The sequence below is a fragment of the Schistocerca nitens genome, chromosome 2, assembly GCF_023898315.1.
Source record: "Schistocerca nitens isolate TAMUIC-IGC-003100 chromosome 2, iqSchNite1.1, whole genome shotgun sequence".
NCBI classification, from domain to species: Eukaryota; Metazoa; Arthropoda; class Insecta; order Orthoptera; family Acrididae; genus Schistocerca; species Schistocerca nitens.
The window spans coordinates 590,070,849-590,095,809 of NC_064615.1; the positions used below are offsets into that span (position 1 = coordinate 590,070,849).

A 24,961-nucleotide genomic window follows, 5' to 3' on the forward strand; every position below is an offset into this window, starting at 1 on the left:
TTTGTTTAAGTGTCTTTGTGGCTGCCAGAAAGTCGAAAATCTAGTTTCTCTCGCTTCCATCCCTACTTCTTTCCAGGACATATTTCCCTTTTTTTTTGCTGGGAGCATTTTTTATCCTGGTTACATTATGCATCTTTCTTAATAATACTGCGTATGATTTATTATTATTATGTCCAGGCCTGCCAGACGATGACTTTAATGTAGAAAATAGTTGGAGAAATATATATGGAATTAAAATCCATGGAGAAGAAATAAAAACTTTGAGGTTCGCCGATGACATTGTAATTCTGTCAGAGACAGCAAAGGACCTGGAAGAGCAGTTGAACGGAATGGACAGTGTCTTGAAAGGAGGATATAAGGTGAACATCAACAAAAGCAAAACGAGGATAATGGAATGTAGTCGAATTAAGTCGGGTGATGCTGCGGGAATTAAATTAGGAAATGAGACGCTTAAAGTAGTAAATGTGTTTTGCTATTTGGGGAGCAAAATAACTGATGATGGTCGAAGTAGAGAGGATATAAAATGTAGACTGGCAATGGCGAGGAAAGCGTTTCTGAAGAAGAGAAATTTGTTAACATCGAGTATAGATTTAAGTGTCAGGAAGTCGTTTCTGAAAGTATTTGTATGGAGTGTAGCCATATATGGAAGCGAAACGTAGACAATAAATAGTTTAGACAAAAAGAGAATAGAAGCTTTCGAAATGAGGTGCTACAGAAGAATGCTGAAGATTAGATGGGTCGATCACATAACTAATGAGGAGGTATTGAATAGAATTGGGGAGAAGAGAAATTTGTGGCACAACTTGACTAGAAGAGGGGATCGGTTGGTAGGTCATATTCTGAGGCATAAAGGGATCACCAATTTAGTATTGGAGAGCAGCACAAAGGGTAAAAATCGTAGAGGGAGAGCACGAGATGAACACATTAAACAGATTCAGAAGGATGCAGGTTGCAGTAGGTACTGGGAGATGAAGAAGCTTGCACAGGATAGAGTAGCATGGAGAGCTGCATCAAACCAGTCTCAAGACTGAAGACCACAACAACGTGGTGGTTTCACATCGAAACGGCTCTCAAAATACTGGCAGATTAGCTTATACCTGGCGTTCTCCAAGTAGTTGAAACAACGCTCCTTCACAGGTGCCAGGTAGACCAGTGCTGCTGCTTTTCTCTGCTTGTGGCGCGCACGCTGGCGGCGGATGGAGGGCAGCGGATATGGAGGGCGTGGCGAGCGCCATATGTCGCCACACACACCGCCTTCTGTCGCACGCGGTTTCCGGGAGCGGCGCAGCATGTGTGCCGCCTTCTGGGGTAGCTAGCTAGCCAGCTCCATCTTGGGACTGCTACACGCACGTCCTCTCTATACCACCTAACACATGACAGCCTACAATACGTTTCCAACACGTCACTGACCCTAACGCGTCAAACAATTTTGCCACTAGTGACGTCTCGTACCTCAACAAAGAGCAGCATAAAACAGTCCGCTTATTTCCGAAGTTATATGTAGCATTTGCTTCATTATTCTTTGCGTTCCTGTGTCTTTTGATATCCGTCAGGCGCTCATTTGACCGAACATACAGGGTGAGCTACACTCAGTTAGGCAGTTTCTGATTATATGTTATTTTTATTTTTAAAAGCTGGTAAGGATTACAAAAATGAGATAACTTATACATGCTAGTAATTGTTATGACACAGTCATCGCTTTTCAAGATTGTGGTCGACCGGGCTGTATTGCCTCATTGAATCTGGGCCACCTTATATTTCTGCTGCAGAGTCGTTTTCATTGTTACCAACCGAACGGTGAAAACAAAAAAAAGTATTTACTCTTCTTATTCTGGTTACAGTTACAGCGAGAGGATGCCAGACAGATTCAATTTCAATTCCATTTGTATGTAGATGTAGAGGTAGATGTAGATAAGAAAGGCAGATGGCCGGCCAGGGTGGCCGAGCGGTTCTAGGTGCTACAGTCTGGAACCGCGCGACCGCTACGGTCGCAGGTTCGAATCCTGCCTCGGGCATGGATGTGTGTGTTGTCCTTAGGTTAGTTAGGTTTAAGTAGTCCCATAGTGCTCAGAGCCATTTGAACCAAAGGCAGATGCCAGAGTGAAATTCAGGAGGAAAATCCTGAGGTAGTGTTTGAGTAATTCACACATGAACAAGGAGCTTTCGGAGCCCTCGTTCGACCTATTATTGAGTATTGCTCGCCAGCCTGGAGTCAGGGTAAAAGGGGACATGGAAAAGTTTGAAAGAAAAGCCGCGCGTTTCGTCCCGTATTCTTTCAGTAATCGCTAGGGCGAATCAGTCTCCAATTAGCAGCTCGTGGTCTTGTTACTGGCATTGCTGAGACTCTCGATTGTTGAACCGCGGGTTTGATTCCCGGCCGGGTAGTGGGTTTTTTTCCGCCCGCGACTCTCTATGTCACTCTGTGTGTGTCTGTATGTATGTATGTATGTGTGTGTGTGTGTGTGTGTGTGTGTTTTTGTGTGTGTGTGTGTGTGTTTGCGTGTGTGTGTTTGTGTATGTTATGTCCTCATCATCATTATCATCGACGCGCAAGTCGTCGGAGTGGCGGTAAGTAAATATACTTGCACCACGCCGCCGAACTTCCGAGATGAGGATTGCAGGTCAAATATGCCATACGCACATTTTCTTTTTTTTTTTTCTTCAATCTACAGTGGCAGATGGAGAGGTTTGCTGTTAGAATTATATGGCTCCGTATCAGCCCTAATTTCTCGCATCTTGTCTTCTTGCGTGAAATGTATGTTGGCGGCAGCAGAATCGTTCTGGAGTCAGCTTCAAATGCCGGTTCTCTAAATTTTCTCCTTAGTGTGACTCGAAAAGAACGCTGCTGCTCTACAGGGATTCCCCCTGCGTCCCCGAAGCATCTATGTAATTATTGAGCGTTGCTCGATCCTACCGGTAACTGGCTGCCTCTAAATTGCTTCGACGTCTTTCTTTAATCCGACCTGGTGCGGATTCCAAACACTCGAGCAGTACTCAAGAATAGGTCGCACGAGCGTCCTATATGGGGTCTCCTTTACAGATGAACCACACTTTCCTAAAATTCTCCCAATGATCGGAAGTAGACAATTCGTCTCCCACACCACAATCCTCACACTCTCTTTCCATTTCACATCGCTTTGCAACGTTTCCCCCAGATATTTAAACGATATGACTGTGTCAACCAGGATACAACTAATTCTGTATTCCAGCATTACGAGTTTGTTTTTCCTACTCATATGCATTAACTTATTTTTTTCTAATTTACGGCTAGACGCCATTGATCAAGCCGACTAGAAATTTTATTTAAGTCATCTTGTATCCTCCTTCAGACACTCAACGACGATACCTTCCCGTACATCACAGCATCATCAGCAAACAACTCTAGACTGCATCGCGCGAAATGACGGTAAAGGGAGTATCAGAGGAACTGGTGTTCATGCGGATTCTCGTCATCTGTCGTTCTTCCCGCGGACATACCGCGAAAAAAGAGGAATGGTGGGGGCAGAGGGGGAAGGGGGAGCGAGTGGGGCTATGCTCCACTACACACCGTAAGGTAGCATGCGGAGTGTTGATGTTGCACCGTAAAAATGTGCTCTAAGAAAATGTGGAGCAAGGGGTGACCTAGCCGGTAGCTGGCGTCACAGAAACGCCCGACCGCCTGAAAAAGACGAGGGCAGTAGCGGTGCGCGCTTCCGTACAGCAGCCAGGCGGGCGGGGGTCACCGTGCCGACAGATAAGGTTCCGCCGCCACCTTCCGGCTGCCTAACGGCGTCGATAAGCGGGCCGACACCGCACACTAACTGTGCGCTTCCTTCCGGCAGGTCGGCGGCCGGAAGCCTTCGACTTGGGTGATCGGGTCTGGACACTCAAAGAGGGCTGTTGTCCTCACCAGCACACTCTCACATACACACACACCTTTATTAGGTTCCACAACGAAACTTTGTCTCGAAATCTGGTAGAAAATCCGAAGAAATTCTGGTCGTATGTAAAGTACACAAGCGGCAAGACGCAGTCAATACCTTCGCTGCGCAGTGCCGATGGTACTGTTACCGACGACTGTGCCGCTAAAGCGGAGTTATTGAACGCAGTTTTCCGAAATACCTTCACCAGGGAAGACGAATGGAATATTCCAGAATTTGAAACACGAACAGCTGCTAGCATAAGTTTCTTAGAAGTAGATACCTTAGGGGTTGCGAAGCAACTCAAATCGCTTGATACGGGCAAGTCTTCAGGTCCAGATTGTATACCGATTAGGTTCCTTTGGCTCAAATGGTTCAAATGGCTCTGAGCACTATGGGAGTTAACATCTGAGGTCATCAGTCCCCTAGAACTTAGAACTACGTAAACGTAACCAACCTAAGGACATCACACACATCCATGCCCGAGGCAGGATTCGAACCTGCGACCGTAGCAGTCACGCGGTTCCGGACTGCAGCGCCTAGAACCGCGTGGCCACCGCGGTCGGCTAGGTTCCTTTCAGATTACGCTGACACAATAGCTCCCTACTTAGCAAACATATAAAACCGCTCGCTCACCGATAGATCTGTACCTACAGATTGGAAAATTGCGCAGGTTGTACCAGTGTTTAAGAAGGGTAAGAAGGGTTTTGGAGCATATACTGTATTCAAACATTAAGAATCACCTCGAAGGGATCGATCTATTGATACGTAATCAGCATGGTTTCAGAAAACATCGTTCTTGTGCAACGCAGCTAGCTCTTTATTCGCACGAAGTAATGGCCGCTATCGACAGGGGATCTCAAGTTGATTCCGTATTTCTAGATTTCCGGAAAGCTTTTGACACCGTTCCTCACAAGCGACTTCTAATCAAGCTGCGGGCCTATGGGGTATCGTCTCAGTTGTGCGACTGGATTCGTGATTTCCTGTCAGGAAGGTCGCAGTTCGTAGTAATAGACGGCAGATCATCGAGTAAAACTGAAGTGATATCAGGTGTCCCCAGGGAAGCGTCCTGGGACCTCTGCTCTTCCTGATCTATATAAATGACCTGGGTGACAATCTGAGCAGTTCTCTTAGGTTGTTCGCAGATGATGCTGTAATTTACCGTCTAGTAAGGTCATCCGAAGACCAGTATCAGTTGCAAAGCGATTTAGAAAAGATTGCTGTATGGTGTGGCAGGTGGCAGTTGACGCTAAATAACGAAAAGTGTGAGGTGATCCACGGGAGTTCCAAAAGAAATCCGTTAGAATTCGATTACTCGATAAATAGTACAATTCTCAAGGCTGCCAATTCAACTAAGTACGTGGGTGTTAAAATTACGAACAACTTCAGTTGGAAAGATCACATAGATAATATTGTGGGGAAGGCGAGCCAAAGGTTGCGTTTCATTGGCAGGACAGTTACAAGATACAACAAGTCCACTAAAGAGACAGCTTACACTACACTCGTTCGTCCTCTGTTAGAATATTGCTGCGCGGTGTGGGATCCTTACCAGGTGGGATTGACAGAGGACACCGAAAGGATGCAAAAAAGGGCAGCTCGTTTTGTATTATCACGTAATAGGGGAGAGAGTGTGGCAGATATGATACACAAGTTGGGATGGAAGTCATTAAAGCAAAGGCGTTTTTCGTCGTGGCGAGATCTATTTACAAAATAGTCACCAACTTTCTCTTCCGAATGCGAAAATATTTTGTTGAGCCCAACCTACATAGGTAGGAATGATCATCAAAATAAAATAAGAGAAATCAGAGCTCGAACAGAAAGGTTTAGGTGTTCGTTTTTCCCGCGCGATGTTCGGGAGTGGAATGGTAGAGAGATAGTATGATTGTGGTTCGATGAACCCTCTGCCAAGCACTTAAATGTGAATTGCAGAGTAATCATGTAGATGTAGACGAGTTCCAGTTCGGCGAGTAATCGCACGCCATTACTTATTTTAAAACCTGTGGTAGGTTGTCGTTATTCGATTGCTGTAGTTGGCTACAGTTATGGGGCTCGAGCACTTTTTCTCCCTTTTAACTCTGTAAAGTTGTTAAAGTACATTTGACTGTTGAATGAGTGTTGTTCAACATGTTTCTAAAATTACTGCAAGTAGTTCTAAGAGGTCTAAATGTTTTCTCCTTTACTTGCGGTGTCCCATCACGGCAAGTCTGTTGTCGATGGAATCAACTTATATAAGTGCTCTGTGGCACAAAGTAACATGCAGAGTGTAACAGGTACAAAGTGCAGATATTTCTGTTGGTGACTGACGATGGCTGCTCAAAAATGTAAATGTCGTGTGACTAGGGCCTCCCATCGGGGAGACCGTTCGCCTGTTGCAAGTCTTTCGATTTGAAGCCACTTCGGTGACTTGCGGGCCAATGGGGATGAAATGATGATGATTTGGATACAACACAGCACCCAGTCTTTGAGCGGAGAAAAGCTCCGACCCAGGTGGGAATCGAACTCAGGCCCTTGGGATTGACATTCTGTCGCGCTGACCACTCAGCTACCGGGGGCGGACGCGATGGCTGCTGAACGACATTACATCAGTATTTACGACATTGGCACACTAATAAATTTAGCCATTACAAATGGTATATTCTTAGGTTGGTTAGTACACCTAACTATGTGTGGCAATATCAAGCTATTAATGCACATTTTCCCCTGGGCTGCAGGTCAGCTGTTGAAGCGAGCCGCAGTCCACTTAGTGGTCACTGCTCGTGGTCTCGCGTTAGTGTTCTCGCTTCCCGAACGCGGGGTTCCGGGTTCGATTCCTGGCGGGGTCAGGGATTTTTCCTGCCTCGAGATGACTGGGTGCTGTTGTGTCGTCTTCATCATCATCATTCATCCTCATCACGGTCGGGGGAAGGCAATGGCAAACCACCTCCACTAGGACCTTGCCTAGTAAAGCGGTGTGGGTCTCCCGCATCGTTCCCCTACGCTCGATAAAGAAGTAGGGGACTTCATTTCCATTTCACGATCATCCAGAAAGTCAAGTTTGTGACGTGTTTGTGGGTAGACTGTTCGAGACAGAGAAAAAACAGCCAACACACTGATGTGTGTATATATTAAGGTACAACATAGAAAAGTATCTTCACGCATACTTCTTGTACACTTTATATCCTTTCTGGTACGACATATAAAAATATCTTCACGAATACCTGTTGTACTTTATATATCATTGTCTGAGACCATGGCTAATTTGCATGACAATAGTAAAATCAATTCTTATTTAACTACAGTCACATGCTGACCTTTTATTATTGATACTGAACGGTGGCAGAAGCAAGCTAACCAAAACAAAACAGATATTAATACACTGAGTTCAGTAGACTCACAGAATACTGGGCTGTACATATGTATTTTTCTATGATGGTTGGCCTAGGTAGCTAAATGTTGGCACCACTGCTGTGTTGTACGCCTATCGCTTCAATAATTATTAATTATATTATTGCGACTGACAGATACGGATGGCGTAATTAATTAATAATTCTTAAACTGAAAATTTTCTGTCTTTGTTGAAGGAAGATTAAGAGTTTTACATCCCGCAGCAACGAGATTATCAGAGACGGACCACAATCTCAGACGGGGGAAGGATAGTGAAGCAAATGGGCCGCGCCCTTTCAAAGGAGCCTTCCCGGCATTTTCCCTAAGCGATTTAGAAAAATCACGGAAATCGTAGATCTGGATGACAGGACGAGGGTATGAACCATCGCCCTCCCGAATGCGAGTCCAGTGTGCTAAACATTGTGCCACTTCACTAGGTGTCTTGTTCTTTGTTAAGACAGATAGCTTACGGTATACTGAAAATTTGACTCTTATCAAATTTACGATTTAGGGAAAGTTTCACAATAGAGTAATTTGGCACAAGACGTACTATCGATAAAACATGATGGCAGCTTTCTTTGCAAAAATCGTTTGGTGAACCAAAATGAAAGTGCTGCGCAATTCTCCAGCTTTTAGTGCGGTAAGCAGGTCCGTGTTACAGTCACCGTTCTTTTAGAAATCTTTCACAAAAGCTCTGACTCTTATAACATGTGTGATAAAAGCAACCTAGTACATATCACAAGATTTTATAAAACATCTTTGTAAAAGATATTTGGCAAAGCTCTTTTTCAGTGTAATAGGGCCGTGGAAGTGACTGAAGACAGTCTCGATAAATTTGCTTAAGAATTATGTGCCATTAGCCAGTCGTTTAAAAAACTGTGAGATTAACACGGACGTCCTGTAATGGGTAATGAATGTTGCATTTAGAAGCGACTGACAAGTATTATCAACTGTTCTTTGACTGTCTTCGATAAAAATTCTGAATGTCATAGTGATTTTCGGCCAATACATGACCCTAGCGTAAAAGTTTAGTGCAGCTTGGTTAATAAAAACGCAAAGGACCAGACACTTAGATATATTCGCTCTTTGAAAGAATTATCATCCCCGTCACACTAACTTGATTTAGGCTGACAAAGCTTTCCTTATATCACTTAAACGTGAATGACAGAATGTAGCTTTGATAAAGCTACACAAGACTCCTTCCTTCATTCTGTCCAACTAAGTTTATGCTCCGCACTATATTGTCTGTGCAGAGTTTCATTGCTTGTTGAGAAGGTGAGAATGACTTGAGTTTTCGCTTCGTCACAAGGATCTAGAGCGTAGCCGGTAATTACTGCAACAGCACGTATCTTCTTGCACAGCACGTCACGGTCTTGATGCAAACGATCCTCCTTAACCAGCCTGCTCTCTGCGACCAAAGCCACAGGCAGCGAATCAAAACCCGTTGTACAAAAGTGCCAAGCAGTTGGCCTTTGACTGAACTCCATGAAATCTGTTCTCCGACAAAACTACTACGCGGGCGTTACATCCGCACCACTGCACTTTCCAGCGAACGGATATTTTAAAAATATGACTATGAAACTGAAATTACCGATGTTGGAAGGTTTCTCGAAGGGACGATTGACGGACAGCAAAATAATGGTCCAAAATGCTTTTAAAACGTAAAACAGTGGTCATCCGGCCAGACACTTTTTGAGTATCATGGATGCGGAAGAAATTCACTGTAGTTCTCGCAACAAGCAAACGCACGATATTTATGCATTTATTATTTCGGACGTTTTCAAGAACGAATAGTAAGCAGTATGCCAGGTGTAAAACAAAGCATAGGACTATATATAGAGAGATGCTGAACGAAACTCATTTGGGTGTTAAGATGGCAGTGCATGAAGCTTTCAACGACTACCGGAGCAGAATATTATAGGAAGGTCTCTTTCCTCCAGACACTCAAGGACGAGACAGGAACAGAAACGGAGGATAGCAAACCAAAAGCAGAAATGTTGGACTCCGTTTTCAAAATTTTCCTTTACAAAAGAAAAATCGAGAGTATTGCGCCGGCGTAATTCTCGTACAACTGCGAAGAAGATTGAAATGTATATTAATTTCAGTGGCGCGTAGAGACAGTGGAAGTCGTTAAAATTGAGCAAACCTCAAAGGCCCGAAGGAATCTGTATCAGATTCTATACCGAGCTGAGTTACCCCCCTTTTAACCACAATATACCTCAGATCTTTCGAGCAAAGAACTATGCCCATTGGCTGGAAGAAAGCATAGGTCACACTCGACTCAAGAAGTACAGGAAAAATGACCCATAAAGCTACCGTTCAATATGCTTGACATCCATTTGTTGTAGAGCCTGAGAACACATTCTGAGATCAAATGTAATAAAGTATCTCGCACAGAACGATCTCTTCCCTGCTAACTAGCATGGCTTCTGAAAACATCGAACATATATGTCGCTGTCACTGGTCGCCAGCCATTAGCAATCCTTGTTCGAATTCATCGACACGTCTCAAAAACAAAATAGAAAGCATTTTTACAGAAAACGGAGGAATTGCTTCCGGTACACTGTAAAGGATACTCGATATATACTCGCACGTGCCTGATATTTTGATCGTACTCGTGCAGCGTGCATTTCTATCACGTTCTGTCCATGTGAATCTTCGAGGTTTTAGCGGCGTAGTAAGTATTCTGTGAAGTTTGAGGACTGCAGCCGGATGACATCTATATCTTGCCACGATATTTCGAAAACTGCCTGGTGGACAGCCGAAACATTGCGCCACGATATCGATGCCATTTGGTTGCAAGCGCGAAACGGAATACATTCAACCTACCCGAAACAGGGCCCGCGAGAAATACGGGCCCCGCAACGAACATGTGACATAACATGGGTTGCCTTGTCCGCCATACTTCGCGAACGCTCTGCTCCGTGCGTGGCCCATGGGAAATCAATATGTCAATGCACTAACGCTCTCAGCTTCGTCGTGACCTGTCGAGAGCTTGAATACATTTAAACACGACGTCAAGAATTATTAAACTCTTCTGAAACAGTTCTCGCTCCCCGCCGGAGACGGCAGCTGGTACTCGTAAGAGCTGCAGTGTCACGTGCTGTGACGTATGCGACACGGCCTGTCTTTCTCGTGGGCCTCGGACCAAATACAGCTCAGTAAAACTCATTTCAATAAAGACAGCAGTGACACCTCCAGCGTCTCAGAAGTCTCATACATTATGCAAAGACAAAGGAACTCTATTAGAAGACCACTTTTGGCTATGACGACTGCGTAAAAACACCCATCAATCAAAGCCATCTTGCCGTAAATGCACTGACGGATGTGACGCGTTGAGGGCGAAAGACGATATGCCGCTCAGTCGTAAGACACACGACGTTTTACACGTGCAAACCGATCCGGCTGCCGCTGGTATAGTGCAGGAACGCTGCTTCAGCCTGGGCCTGTGTTTCCCGCGGCCTCAGGGTCAGAGGTCACGTGACCCTCACGCAGGCAGTGGGGCCGGCGCTGTCTCCCTAGAGGCAGGTGGTACAGGCGCCGAACAAAAACCTGCGCTGGCCGGGAACACCTTTGTTGGCACGATGAATAGGCCGACGGATCCAGGTAAAAACGTGGTTGCTGACACTATCGCTTTAGGGGCCAAAGTATTCTGATGGGTTTCAGCCCGTGTCCTAGACGATTAGTTTATGAGACATACAGCATGAAGCCCAGTTTCTGCCGTAAATATCCCCAATATCTATTCGAGGCCTTAGTTACCTGCGCCAAGAGACCTAAAGCTGTCCTCTCACGTAAAAACGCACGTGGACGAGGAGTCGGTGACGTCACAGCATGGAATTCCACATTCCACTATAGCCTATTGAGGAACCACAAACGATGAAGCTGGCATGTCAGATATTTTCCTCGTGGAGAGGAACTTGACCAATGAGACGCGCCATTGTTCTACATCACAAGCAGACCATAGGAGCTGCCATATTGTATGGCGTTAAATTTCCCATTAGGCGGTTTTTTTTTTTTTTTTGACAGTATGTGATATCAACAATAGCTGTTACAAAGTATCAGCAAACTGACGACCTCACGAAAACGCGTCGTTGTAGTTACTGTTTGTTATAATAAAACGACAGGAAACTACTGCACATATTGGTATGTAAAGGCTTCCTGTAGTTGTATTTAGTGTTTTAAACTGTGTGCTATGGCACAATGGTGATTATCAAAAGTGCATCTTTCTGGTACAATCTGCATCTTAAATGTCAAATAATGACATTTGTAGATACAGTCCTTAGATAGTGTTCGCCACACGTTGCACGGAAGCTATACCGTAGCCGACAGCGTTGTGAGATCTTGCGATGTAAGCAAAAAGTTAGCATTACGTATCCGCCTCGCACTACATGTTTCTCACCTTTTGTTTTCTAGTAGATTCTGGGTCTTTCTCATTCATTTAATAGAAGTTTTATCTCAAAAGTTTATGATTATACTCGTAAGTAACGAATTTGCTGCAGTTCTTGTTGCAAAGGCCAACGGTTGCATTGTTTCCTCAGTGGTTAGAAATCTTAACGTGGCCGTTAGTCTATGTCTGAAAGTAAGCACAAGTTACACACTGGAAGCTTTTGCTATTATGAAAGTATATATATATATATATATATATATATATATATATATATATATATATATATATATATATATATATATATTCCTGGAAATTGAAATAAGAACACCGTGAATTCATTGTCCCAGGAAGGGGAAACTTTATTGACACATTCCTGGGGTCAGATACATCACATGATCACACTGACAGAACCACAGGCACATAGACACAGGCAACAGAGCATGCGCAATGTCGGCACTAGTACAGTGTATATCCACCTTTCGCAGCAATGCAGGCTGCTATTCTCCCATGGAGACGATCGTAGAGATGCTGGATGTAGTCCTGTGGAACGGCTTGCCATGCCATTTCCACCTGGCGCCTCAGTTGGACCAGCGTTCGTGCTGGACGTGCAGACCGCGTGAGACGACGCTTCATCCAGTCCCAAACATGCTCAATGGGGGACAGATCCGGAGATCTTGCTGGCCAGGGCAGTTGACTTACACCTTCTAGAGCACGTTGGGTGGCACGGGATACATGCGGACGTGCATTGTCCTGTTGGAACAGCAAGTTCCCTTGCCGGTCTAGGAATGGTAGAACGATGGGTTCGATGACGGTTTTGATGTACCGTGCACTATTCAGTGTCCCCTCGACGATCACCAGTGGTGTACGGCCAGTGTAGGAGATCGCTCCCCACACCATGATGCCGGGTGTTGGCCCTGTGTGCCTCGGTCGTATGCAGTCCTGATTGTGGCGCTCACCTGCACGGCGCCAAACACGCATACGACCATCATTGGCACCAAGGCAGAAGCGACTCTCATCGCTGAAGACGACACGACTCCATTCGTCCCTCCATTCACGCCTGTCGCGACACCACTGGAGGCGGGCTGCACGATGTTGGGGCGTGAGCGGAAGACGGCCTAACGGTGTGCGGGACCGTAGCCCAGCTTCATGGAGACGGTTGCGAATGGTCCTCGCCGATACCCCAGGAGCAACAGTGTCCCTAATTTGCTGGGAAGTGGCGGTGCGGTCCCCTACGGCACTGCGTAGGATCCTACGGTCTTGGCGTGCATCCGTGCGTCGCTGCGGTCCGGTCCCAGGTCGACGGGCACGTGCACCTTCCGCCGACCACTGGCGACAACATCGATGTACTGTGGAGACCTCACGCCCCACGTGTTAAGCAATTCGGCGGTACGTCCACCCGGCCTCCCGCATGCCCACTATACGCCCTCGCTCAAAGTCCGTCAACTGCACATACGGTTCACGTCCACGCTGTCGCGGCATGCTACCAGTGTTAAAGACTGCGATGGAGCTCCGTATGCCACGCCAAACTGGCTGACACTGACGGCGGCGGTGCACAAATGCTGCGCAGCTAGCGCCATTCGACGGCCAACACCGCGGTTCCTGGTGTGTCCGCTGTGCCGTGCGTGTGATCATTGCTTGTACAGCCCTCTCGCAGTGTCCGGAGCAAGTATGGTGGGTCTGACACACCGGTGTCAATGTGTTCTTTTTTCCATTTCCAGGAGTTCAAATGGTTCAAATGGCTCTGAGCACTATGGGACTCAACTGCTGAGGTCATTAGTCCCCTAGAACTTAGAACTAGTTAAACCGAACTAACCTAAGGACATCACAAACAGCCATGCCCGAGGCAGGATTCGAACCTGCGACCGTAGCGGTCTTGCGGTTCCAGACTGCAGCGCCTTTAACCGCACGGCCACTTCGGCCGGCCTTCCAGGAGTATATATATATATATATATATATATATATATATATATATATATATATATATATTCTGAGTTTATGGACTGGCTCATGTATATTGTCGGTAAATATCTTGTTCAGTGATCGTGGGCACCTTCGAAAAAAATCTCCTGATTCAACCGAATAAAATTAGGTAATGATTCTGGAGCTTGTAATCTATGTGATGAAGTAAGTTATTCAGAATGTTGGTAGTAAACAGAATATCGAGAATATGGATACTATGCACACGCAGACTGACGTTAGACACTATACCGTAACTATATTTAATTTAAAACCGAAAATGGGATGGAAATTCCATTGAGTTAACAAATAACTTCTACTAGTACGTTATCTCAAATCGTTTACAGCATTATACAGTGTTCCTCTAGCACCACGTCGCTGATCAAGCCATGGACGAATCTAGAATTTTCTTCGTGATTTTCTCCGCTCTTCTTCAACAATCGTTAACAGAGTTTACGCGGCTGTTTTACGCACGTCCATTTTCTTAAAATGAACTTCTGTGGTTTGCGAGCCAAATAAAGCTGACAACGGCCGCCGGAGAGCGTTGAGAGCACAAATCACGTTAACCAGCTCGTACCGCGTGCTGACGACGCCGTCTCTAGTGAGGTCGGATGTCGCGTCCGCGTCCACGATAATGTTAGCTGCCTCTTCCCGTGTGAGGACGGCGTAAGGGGCGATCCAGAGACGACGGCGTGGGTCTGGCGAGCCGCGCACGCGTCGTGGGGCGGTCTAGTTTTTGCAGCAGCTCGGTGACTGGATGCCGCTCACGGCGAAGTAGATAAGTGGCTCTCGGTAGGTATTGTGAGCTTGCGCGCAACTGGGACACCGCGGACCGGTCGCGTCGGTACGTGCCTCGGCCGGCGCTCCTCTTTTTCCGACGGCAGCAGCCCAGCTCCGGTGTCCGGCCGGTCGACACTCATTACGCTTACGAATCGCGGATCGATCACTGTGGGTAAATCGTCGGCACGGCCGTAAAGAGCGCTCTGCCAGAGAGAAAGCAAACGGCTTTTCTAATGCACGAGAGGACAAACACCTTGAAACTGCCCCTCATAATCGGTACGCACGAGACAGCATGCGCTACATATGTTCCAAAACGCCGCGCATATAAACGGGACTTTTCCGCGGCTCATACCTTGGTTTCTGATGGTGGTAGAAATGTAGTGTTAAGTGTTATGGATAGCCCTCGGGCTAAGGAACTTTAGTATACCCACCAGAAGGATCGTCGAACTGCAGCTATCCTACAGTACAAACTCCAAATATTACACTCTTCCTCCAGCTTAGGCAAATGGAGCAAATCGATTGGTTCCTTTAGCATTAATGTGGCCTATGGTGACCCTTAAGGGCCTTGTGGAGGTACCAAGTAGTTCAAGGGCGATTCCTGAGAAAGCCCGAAAAATATGGATTTTGGCTACCAAAACCGAGCCGCAGTTCCCAACACAGCTATACACACCAAATTTTTACGCAAATTCCCAAAACCCCGACCTCGAACATCCCTGAAAATTTTCTTCTTACCTTAACTCATTTCAGCGGTACAAATTTTCGAAGTTACCCTACTTGTACATGTAAAATACGCTCGTAATATCTGGTATGAAGCGAAAACATAGTTTATAAAATCACGTACCACGGAGAAATATGCTGTAAAGTGTCGCGGTTATCATTAGAAGGGTCCTGGGACACCCATGTCGTAGTACTAAAGCATATGCAAAAGTTTTGGGCACGTAAAATGCGATTTGAGTTATAAATTAGTTTTTCGTTATTCTAAAATTGTCGAAATATTACTGACCCATGAAGTTCTATTCGTAAGTGACATCCCCTACTGTAGCAGGGAAAAGAAGGGAACCAGAGGAGAAATGCTCCTATCGGAGCACAAGAAAGCCTAATATGCTCCTGTTTCTAGAAGACTCTGACTGAAAAGTGGGGTACCAGCCGTCTCATTTTACCTTCCTCAGCACCTTTAAAAATTTTCCCAAAAATCTTGGCGTGCGAATATATCGACGCTTTTTTATGCTAAGAGGAAAGGAGACAGTGGCAGTGGGAATGAGATGGAAAAGTGATAAATACTGGGACATAGTAGACAGTGGTTGTGGTATAGATACAGCGAAGGAGACAATGGCAACATGAGAGAAATAGAGGGACACAGTGGCAGTAGAACATAGTTAACAGTGACAGAAGAGTGAAGGGGACAGTGCCAGTGGGAGAGGAAAAAAGAGAAGGAGAAAGTGGAAGTGGGTGAGTGTCAGCGATAATGAGAGACAGAGTCTATGATAATGAAAAAGAGAGACAGTGTGACGGTGAAGAGAGACAGCAGCATTGGGAAGGAATGAATGTGATAGCAGCGGTAAGAGAGAACAAGAGGGAGACGAACGGAACGAAGGAGACTGTGGTTGAGAGACAGGAGACAGTGTCAGATAGGGAGACACAAAGAGATAGTGACAGTGAGCAATGAGTTGGCTTGAATTAGTGAGTGACAATTGGCTGTGTGAGCGAGATACGTCTAGGGGAGCTTGTGGGAGGGAGAGGTGAGCTGCATGTTTAAAAAAAAAAAAAAAAAAAAATGCTCGAATATTTTCGCATGCCAAAATTTCTAGGAAATTTTTAAAGGTGTTGAGGAAGATATGATGAGGCAGCCGGTACATCACTTTGCAGAGTCTTTTACGACAAGAGCATATTAGCCAATTTGTGCTCCAATAGAAGCATTAGCCTTGCCTGCCTTTTACGCTGATGACGTACGAAGTCCGCTTAATTTACATCACCCTTCGCTGTCTACTGCTAAATGGCGGAGACTGTAGCAGTATATCCTCTGTGAGACGAAATCAAAACCCATGCTAGCTCATTTGCGTCTGTGTAGTCTCTTTTTTCCAAGTGGCTGTCAAGAGTGACAGAAAGAAGAAAAGGAGATGATGATTTAATCAGGGTCGGCACATAGTTAAAAATTCTGAGGCGTATAATATCGATTGATGTTTTTCAAACAGGCAGTAGTGGACTTATGGCCGCGCCTTGAAATGCCGATTAGCTCCATGTCGCAGAGCTTTGAGGACATGGCTTCTGCAGAGTACAGCTCTTATGGATACTTAGAAGTCTCACCTAGGTGAGCCAAAGAGAGTCGTACCAGCATCAAATTGATTTTTCTTTTCCGCTGCTTTTTATGAAGACGGATCAAAAGAATGGCTGAACCTTCACTGCTGAATCCGTGCTCCTGTATCTACTGTATTCTGATGCGTCATTTATCGACGTTTGATAATGTTGACGATACTTATTTTGTTTCTGGCTTTGGCAATTTTATCCACTGTATCTAAGGCATGCTAAAACTGTAAATGTCACGCTAGGGTGCATTAGAATACAGTAATACCACATAGCAAGAGTTTCACGAACGATTCGATGAAACAAGGATGCAATAATGTGTCGTTACTTTCAGTTTCTAGCAACTGCTTTCCACGATAACAGCATCTGCTTGATAAAGTGTGTTATTAAAAAAAAAATACTCCCACTGCCTAGGGTACATTTTGAAGGTTTCCGCAATAACTGCGTTAGATAGAACTGCGAAAAACCCGTATTTTGAGACGTAATTAAATAGACCAGAAAGATCGACAGGACTTCGTTACTTGAGAATATGGTCCCATTGATAAATCGCAGCCTTCCCCAGTATGGAAAACTCGCGCCGCGTCTGATTTTAACCCTCCGTCATCCTCGGGGCCACACAGAAGAAATACAAGCTAATATTGGGCACAAATTGAACAGAACTTTGTAGAAGAAACTGTCACAGCATTGGCCCGAAGTGAACCTGGAAAACCGCGTAAAACGGGATATCAGAATCGGGCTTTAAAATCCCATTTTCTAGAACACGAGCCGTTCTTTTAAACACTGTGCCACCTCGCATAGTACGCTGCACTTCCACTTTCTACAGTCTCTAGCATCTCTTACGCCTGACTACTTATTTTCATATAAACTGAACCGGGCCCAGCTAAAATTCATCTACTCGAGCCTCAGCTATACAAAGAAGGGGACTTATGTCAACTACGTGTATTTCACCTTTAAATATAGATGAATATCCCCTTTCCACCTTTGCGGTAACTCATCACAATGACCTTGCAGGTAAACAGAAGAATTAGTGGGAACGTAGGTGACCATCCCTCTACTGGCCGACCTGTGGCACGTTTCATTTATTCCTAGCGGAGAAGGTGCACTAACCTCTCAGGGTTCACATTACTACGTCACACTCAACTGATACAGAAAAAATTTATATTTTTAAAACATAAATTTTTCGTCGTAGGACAGAATGACAGCCTGCTATTCCAACAGCGGCATTCCTCGTGTCGTGTGGGCCAGTATAGAACGGCCTTTAGTCACACAATGAAACACTTGGTAAGGCTTGTAGATGGCTATCAGGTAACGGATACAGACATACTTAGTAAAAACTTATTTGTCTCGTCGCGTCTTTGAGTATCTGTGCCATTCAAATTGTTGCAGAGTTGCACTAGCTTGTAAGACTAAGCGAGTCAGTCTTAAATTTCCAGTGATCTAGGTTAATCAACGCAAGAAAGGATTTCCGGTTTGCCGTAGACTTGGGAAGAGGTTAGCACGACTGTCTGCTGTAGCAAAGCGTAGAGACACGCTTTGGCGCAGTCGTGCGACTCTGCTGGGCCGTGGCGTTTCCCCTGCTTGCTATTCTATTCCCCTTGCGCTGCGGGACCCGGATGTCTCGTCCGACACACACACACACGGACACACACGCGCCACGCACCTGTCCCCGTACTGCCGCAGTACGTCTGCGCCGCCAGCAGCCAGTTCTTGTTCACTGACCCCCTGCATCCAGGTCACACAGCCCAGAGAAATAAACCGTGCCAGATTGGATTACAGCGGAAACCGGCCGACATTGATCGGTCGTACATCACCGAGCGGGGTGGAGTAGTGGTTAGCACACTGGACTCGCATTCGGAAGGACGACGGGAACAACCCGCGTCCAGCCATCCAGATTTAGGTTTTCCGTGATTTCCCTAAATCGCTCCAGGGAAATGCCAGGATGGTTGCTTTGAAAGGACACAGCCGATTTTCTTCCCTATCGTTGACACACCTCCGAGCTTCTGCTCTGTCTCTAACGACCTCGAAGTTAACGGGACATTAAACCTAATCTTCCTGCCTTGCTTTCGGTCGTATGTCCGCGAGAAGAGCTCAATTGGATAGAGCGAGGTGGCTCAGTGGTTATGATATTGTTAGTTGTAATCCAACAGTTGATTCAGTTATCTATAAGAAAGTGTTAAACAGTAAAAGTCAGTAATGACTCATCTTGTGGCTCAGTCACGTCTTCGCATTATATGTTCTTTCAGAAGTGCCAGTCCGGCAAGATACAAGGGAGAACTATGAAGTTTGGAAGGTAGGAGTTGAGGTGCAGGTCCGATTAAAGCTGTGAGAGCAAACGCAAAGGCCCAGGTTGACACCCGGTCAGGCAAACAGTTTTAATCTGTCAGGAAGTGTCATACCTATTGGCCGTTTCGCGCACCTATGACAGTAAGATAGTTGCCTCATGAAAAGATGTCTTCAGTTTCAAATAAATACAACACTCGAAATCCGTGTGCATCAACAGTTGTAATTTACCGACGCCTTCACTAATGGGGCATCAAGACTGCTACACATATTGATTTTTTTTTTTATGATTATCCCTTACGCGCTATTAGACGTCGTCAGTTTAGCGTGTTAAAAGGAAACTTTATCGTATTTTCTGTCTTCTTTTTCAGTTACTATTTACTATAGGAAGGTACGAGTTTAACTCTTCATTCATTATGGTTGTTGGTCAACGTGGCAAATACGAATAATACTTCGATGATGATTGCAGAGAATTATGTATTCATTGGACTGAGGGAATTACGTAGTTTGATCAGAAGATATAGCGTGTGCCCATTAGGGGGTGTGCTATTCGCCCAGAAGAAAACAGACGCATCACTCATGCCCTATAAATACCCATCGAGGATCTTCATTCACAGCTCGGAGCAAAGAAATGCAAATCACTTTCGATAGGACCTTGCCATGGAAGCAAGCGGGGGTCCTCGTGTGCTCTTTAACACTGATTAACTAAATTTGACTGGACTATATGGAAGTAATCTACTCGAGACCAGACTTGTTGGTCAATACAAGAATTTACCAAATTAACTGTCCACAATACCAACGTAATTCGTGATCTGACACTAACAACGTGCGATAGGAAACCATGTAGATTTACTTTTAATGGCGGCTGTTCTGATTGCCGACGTCCACCTTAAATATTAATTTTTGCTGTCGCAAATTCCGAGTTTCATTCTCTATTGTCCTCAATTGCCACACAATTGCCACGTTAGAATTGTTTTTAGAATCATGCAGTGCAGCTTTATCGGACTGCTATTCACACCTTTGATGATTCTTGTCGTGCGTATTGGACTCTGATTTAAGGCATGTTATTGTACATAACGTTTCGTTTGTTAATGCTAGAGGCGTCATCAGAGGCTATAATGACGTAGTACGTAGATTAAGACCTAAACGAACTTGTTGTTGTTGTTGTGGTCTTCAGTCCTGAGACTGGTTTGATGCAGCTCTCCATGCTACTCTATCCTGTGCAAGCTTCTTCATCTCCCAGTACGTACTGCACCCTACATCCTTCTGAATTTGCTTAGTGTGTTCATCTCTTGGTCTCCCTCTACGATTTTTACCCTCCACGCTGCCCTCCAATACTAAATTGGTGATCGCTTGATGCCTCAGAACATGTCCTACCAACCGGTCCCTTCTTCTAGTCAAGTTGTGCCACAAACTTCTCTTCTCCCCAATTCTATTCAATACCTCCTCATTAGTTATGTGATCTACCCATCTAATCTTCAGCATTCTTCTGTAGCACCACATTTCGAAAGCTTCTATTCTCTTCTTGTCCAAACTGGTTATCGTCCATGTTTCACTTCTATACATGGCTACACTCCATACAAATACTTTCAGAAACGACTTCCTGACACTTAAATCTATACTCGATGTTAACAAATTTCTCTTCTTCAGGAACGTTTTCCTTGCCATTGCCAGTCTACATTTTATATCCCCCCTACTTTGACCATCATCAGTTATTTTGCTCTCCAAATAGCAAAACTCCTTTACTACTTTAAGTGTCTCATTTCCTAATCTAAATCTCTCAGCATCCCCCGACATAATTCGACTACATTCCATTATCCTCGTTTTGCTTTTGTTGATGTTCATCTTATATCCTCCTTTCAAGACACTGTCCATTCCGTTCAACTGCTCTTCCAAGTCCTTTGCTGTCTCTGACAGAATTACAATGTCATCGGCGAACCTCGAAGTTTTTATTTCTTCTCCCTGGATTTTAATACCTACTCCGAATTTTTCTTTTGTTTCCTTTACTGCTTGCTCAATATACAGATTGAATAATATTGCGGAGAGGCTACAACCCTGTCTCACTCCCTTCCCAACCACTGCTTCTCTTTCATGCCCCTTGACTCTTATAACTGCCATCTGGTTTCTGTACAAATTGTAAATAGCCTTTCGCTCCCTGTATAAAAGACGAATTGTTTATGTAGGACCTTGCAGCGGTCTGTTCGTGACGTCAACAGACTGTTCCATAAGAGACTCAGTGATTTCCAGCGGCTACATACAAAAAGCTCTACTTCCTGAGCTTGTTTGAGTTTTAAAATAGTTCCTGCTTATTTATAGCTTGTGATGATGTCTCCAGCTATAGGAGCCGAAACGTTAGAGGCAGAAACATATCTTAAGTCACAACCCAATGTCCGTATAACATAAATCACCAAGGATTCTTCTATAACGTTCATAACGTCACCACAGTTGTAATTTTTTTCTGCTGTACGCTATAAACATTCAGTATGATGTAACAGCTGTGATTATCCAACAATGTCGTTATTTTGACAAGATAACTTTTGCTTCAGTCTGGAACCGCGCGACCGCTACGGTCGCAGGTTCGAATCCTGCCTCGGGCATGGATGTGTGTGATGTCGTTAGGTTAGCAAGGTTTAAGTAGTTCTAAGTTCTAGGGGACTGATGACCTCAGATGTTAAGTCCCATAGTGCTCAGAGACATTTGAACCATTTTTAACTTTTGCTTCTATCTGTCAGAGTAAACAGCGTTGTGCTTTGTTTTGTTGACAGCTGACGAGAGACGCCGCCATGCTGCTCCGGTTGGCGGCCGTCTTGCTGACCGCCGCTCTGGGACTGCGCCCACCGTCCGCTGCAGCGCAGGTGAGCTACCGACACAATAACGAAGGTTCTAGTCGAAGCACGATTCTAAAGCCGGCCACACACTGAGCGACTGAAAAGGAACGCAACGGACAAGCGATCTACCTCGACAACTGGTTGCCAGCTAGCTGGTAACGCAGTTCCGCACACGAGGAACATTGAAATGGGCGAGAGTGAGCGTGGGGAAGAGGGAGTTTTGTTTGTCGCACCCGAGCGGCTTTTGGTTGCACTTAGCATGTCGAGTACAGGTTCACGCTCAGAGGGAAATGTGGTTCTCTGTTATCATCACACACGAATATGAAAACGAGGAAAATTCTGGATTCATTCGTACATCCAAATAAATACAAACTGCAGCAAAGAAACTGTAGCAGTCAGATTCGAAACTCATAGCTTTTTATAGAATAACTAAACACTGATACAGAGATTTAGTACAGTTGATTTCTTCCGCCAAAACAAATCATTACTTTTATTTTGAAAAAAAATTACAAATATCTTGAGTTTTATATACACGGAAATATACCATAGCGTTGCTGCTGCAGTCTTCAGCCTGAAGTCTGATGAAACACTCGACGCTAGTCTGTGCTGCAAAACTCTCTTCATCTCTGTAAAACTACTAAACTTTACATCCATTTGAATGTGCTTACAGTAGTCAAGTCCTGGTCTCCCTCTCTATGTTTGGCTTGCACATTTCCTTCAATTGCCAAATTAACTACTCCTTGATTCCTCAAGATGTTCTGTATCAGTATTTTACTCAAGTTGTGCCATGAAACACTTTTCTTCCAAATTCGATTTCTATGTGGCTCAGGCGTAAAGGACCAGACTGTGGATCCGAAGATCTCGGGTTTGAATCCCCAGTCAGTCGCAGGATTTTTGTCACTTTTCACTTCTGAAAATATTTGTCAGCGTGAAAAATGGACTGTAGCACTACGTATCAGCGCCCACTTTAAGTTAAGTCACAACCCAATGTCCGTATAAAGTACTGTGGTGGTCAAAATTAACCTTCGGGTTGATGACAGATGTACCTTTTTTCTATCTCTTCATTAGTTACGCGATCTGCCCATCCAGTAGTCAGTCCGCGTCTGTAACACTACACCCTACATCTACAGATACGCTGGAAGATAATTTAGGGTGCACGATGGAGGATACGTGGCACCCATCTTTGTCCTTGTGACAATCCAATCGTGGATGGAGCATGAGAAAACGACTCTTTGCTTCTCTGTGCTCGCGCTAACAGCGTTCGCATTTTCCTAATGGACCTTCCGCGAGATATACAATGGGGCAAACAGAATCATTCTACTTTTTGTCTCAAATATTCGGTATTCATACTTGCAAAACAACGTTTCGCTTGAAACATCTCGTCTTTCTTCCGAAGATTCTCTCAGCATACCCAGTTAGGTTTTAATTTAACCTGCCCTGAACACTAGAGCTGTATCTACATCTACATCTACATACATACTCCGCAATCCACCGTACAGTGCTTGGCGGAGGGTACCTCGTACCACAACTAGCATCTTCTCTCCCTGTTCCACTCCCAAACAGAACGAGGGAAAAATGACTGCCTATATGCCTCTGTACGAGCCCTAATCTCTCTTATCTTATCTTTGTGGTCTTTTCGCGAAATGTAAGTTGGTGGCAGTAAAATTGTACTGCAGTCAGCCTCAAATGCTGGTTCTCTAAATTTCCCCAGTAGCGATTCACGAAAATAACGCCTCCTTTCCTCTAGAGACTCCCACCCGAGTTCCTGAACCATTTCCGTAACACTCGCGTGATGATCAAACCTACCAGTAACAAATCTAGCAGCCCGCCTGTGAATTGCTTCTATGTCCTCCCTCAACACGACCTGATAGGGATCCCAAACGCTCGAGCAGTACTCAAGAATATGTCGTATTATTGTTTTATAAGCGGTCTCCCTTACAGATGAACCACATCTTCCCAAAATTCTGCCAATGAACCGAAGACGACTATCCGCCTTCCCCACAACTGCCATTACATGCTTGTCCCACTTCATATCGCTCTGCAATGTTACGCCCAAATATTTAATCGACGTGACTGTGTCAAGCGCTACACTACTAATAGAGTATTCAAACATTACAGGATTCTTTTTCCTATTCATCTGCATTAATTTACATTTATCTATAATTAGAGATAGTTGCCATTCTTTACAACAATCACAAGTCCTGTCCAAGTCATCTTGTATCCTCCTACAGTCACTCAACGATGACACCTTCCCGTACACCACAGCATCATCAGCAAACAGCCGTACATTGCTATCCACCCTATCCAAAAGATCATTTATGTAGATAGAAAACAACAGCAGACCTACCACACTTCCCTGAGGCACTCCATATGATACCCTCACCTCCGATGAACTCTCACCACCGAGGACAACGTACTGGGTTCTATTACTTAAAAAGTATTCGAGCTACTCACATACTTGGGAACCAATCCCATATGCTCCTACCTTAGTTAGGAGTCTGCAGTGGGGCACCGAGTCAAACGCATTCCGGTAGTCAAGGAATATGGCATCCGTCTGATACCCTTCATCCATGGTTCGCAAGATATCATGTGAAAAAAGGGCGAGTTGCGTTTCGCAGGAGCGATGCTTTCTAAAGCCGTGCTGATGGATGGACAGCAACTTCTCTGTCTCAAGGAAATTCATTATATTCGAACTGGGAATATGTTCGAGAATCGTGCAACAAACCGATGTTAAGGATATTGGTCTGTAATTTTGAGGATCCTTCCTTCTACCCTTCTTATACACAGGCGTCACCTGTGCTTTTTTTTCCAGTCACTCGGGACTTTACGTTGGGCAAGAGATTCGCGATAAATGCAAGCTAAGTAAGGAGCCAATGCAGTAGAGTACTCTCTGTAAAACCGAATTGGAATCCCATCAGGACCTGACGATTTATTTATTTTCAACCCATTCAGCTGCTTCACAACCCCAGAGATGTCTATCACTATGTCCTCCATACGGGAATCTGTACGAGACTCAAACGGCGTATGTTTGTACGATCCTCCTGCGTGAAAGATTTCTCAAATGCTAAATTTAAAATTTCAGCTTTCGTTTTGCTGTCTTCTGTTGCCAGGCCAGATTGATCAGTGAGTGACTGGATGGAAGCCTTCGACCTGCTTACCGATTTTAC

At 44.9% G+C, this 24,961-nt stretch overlaps 1 protein-coding gene across 1 annotated transcript in view; it reads left to right on the forward strand.

The window, feature by feature from the left end:
- Positions 1 to 24,961, forward strand: part of LOC126236649 (sushi, von Willebrand factor type A, EGF and pentraxin domain-containing protein 1) — a 485,510-nt gene that overhangs the window by 139,151 nt on the left and 321,398 nt on the right. The window contains exon 3 of the mRNA XM_049946110.1: positions 21,732 to 21,821. Coding sequence (XP_049802067.1) covers positions 21,750 to 21,821 — 72 coding nt within the window. The 5' untranslated portion in view covers positions 21,732 to 21,749. The remainder of the gene's footprint in view (positions 1 to 21,731; positions 21,822 to 24,961) is intronic.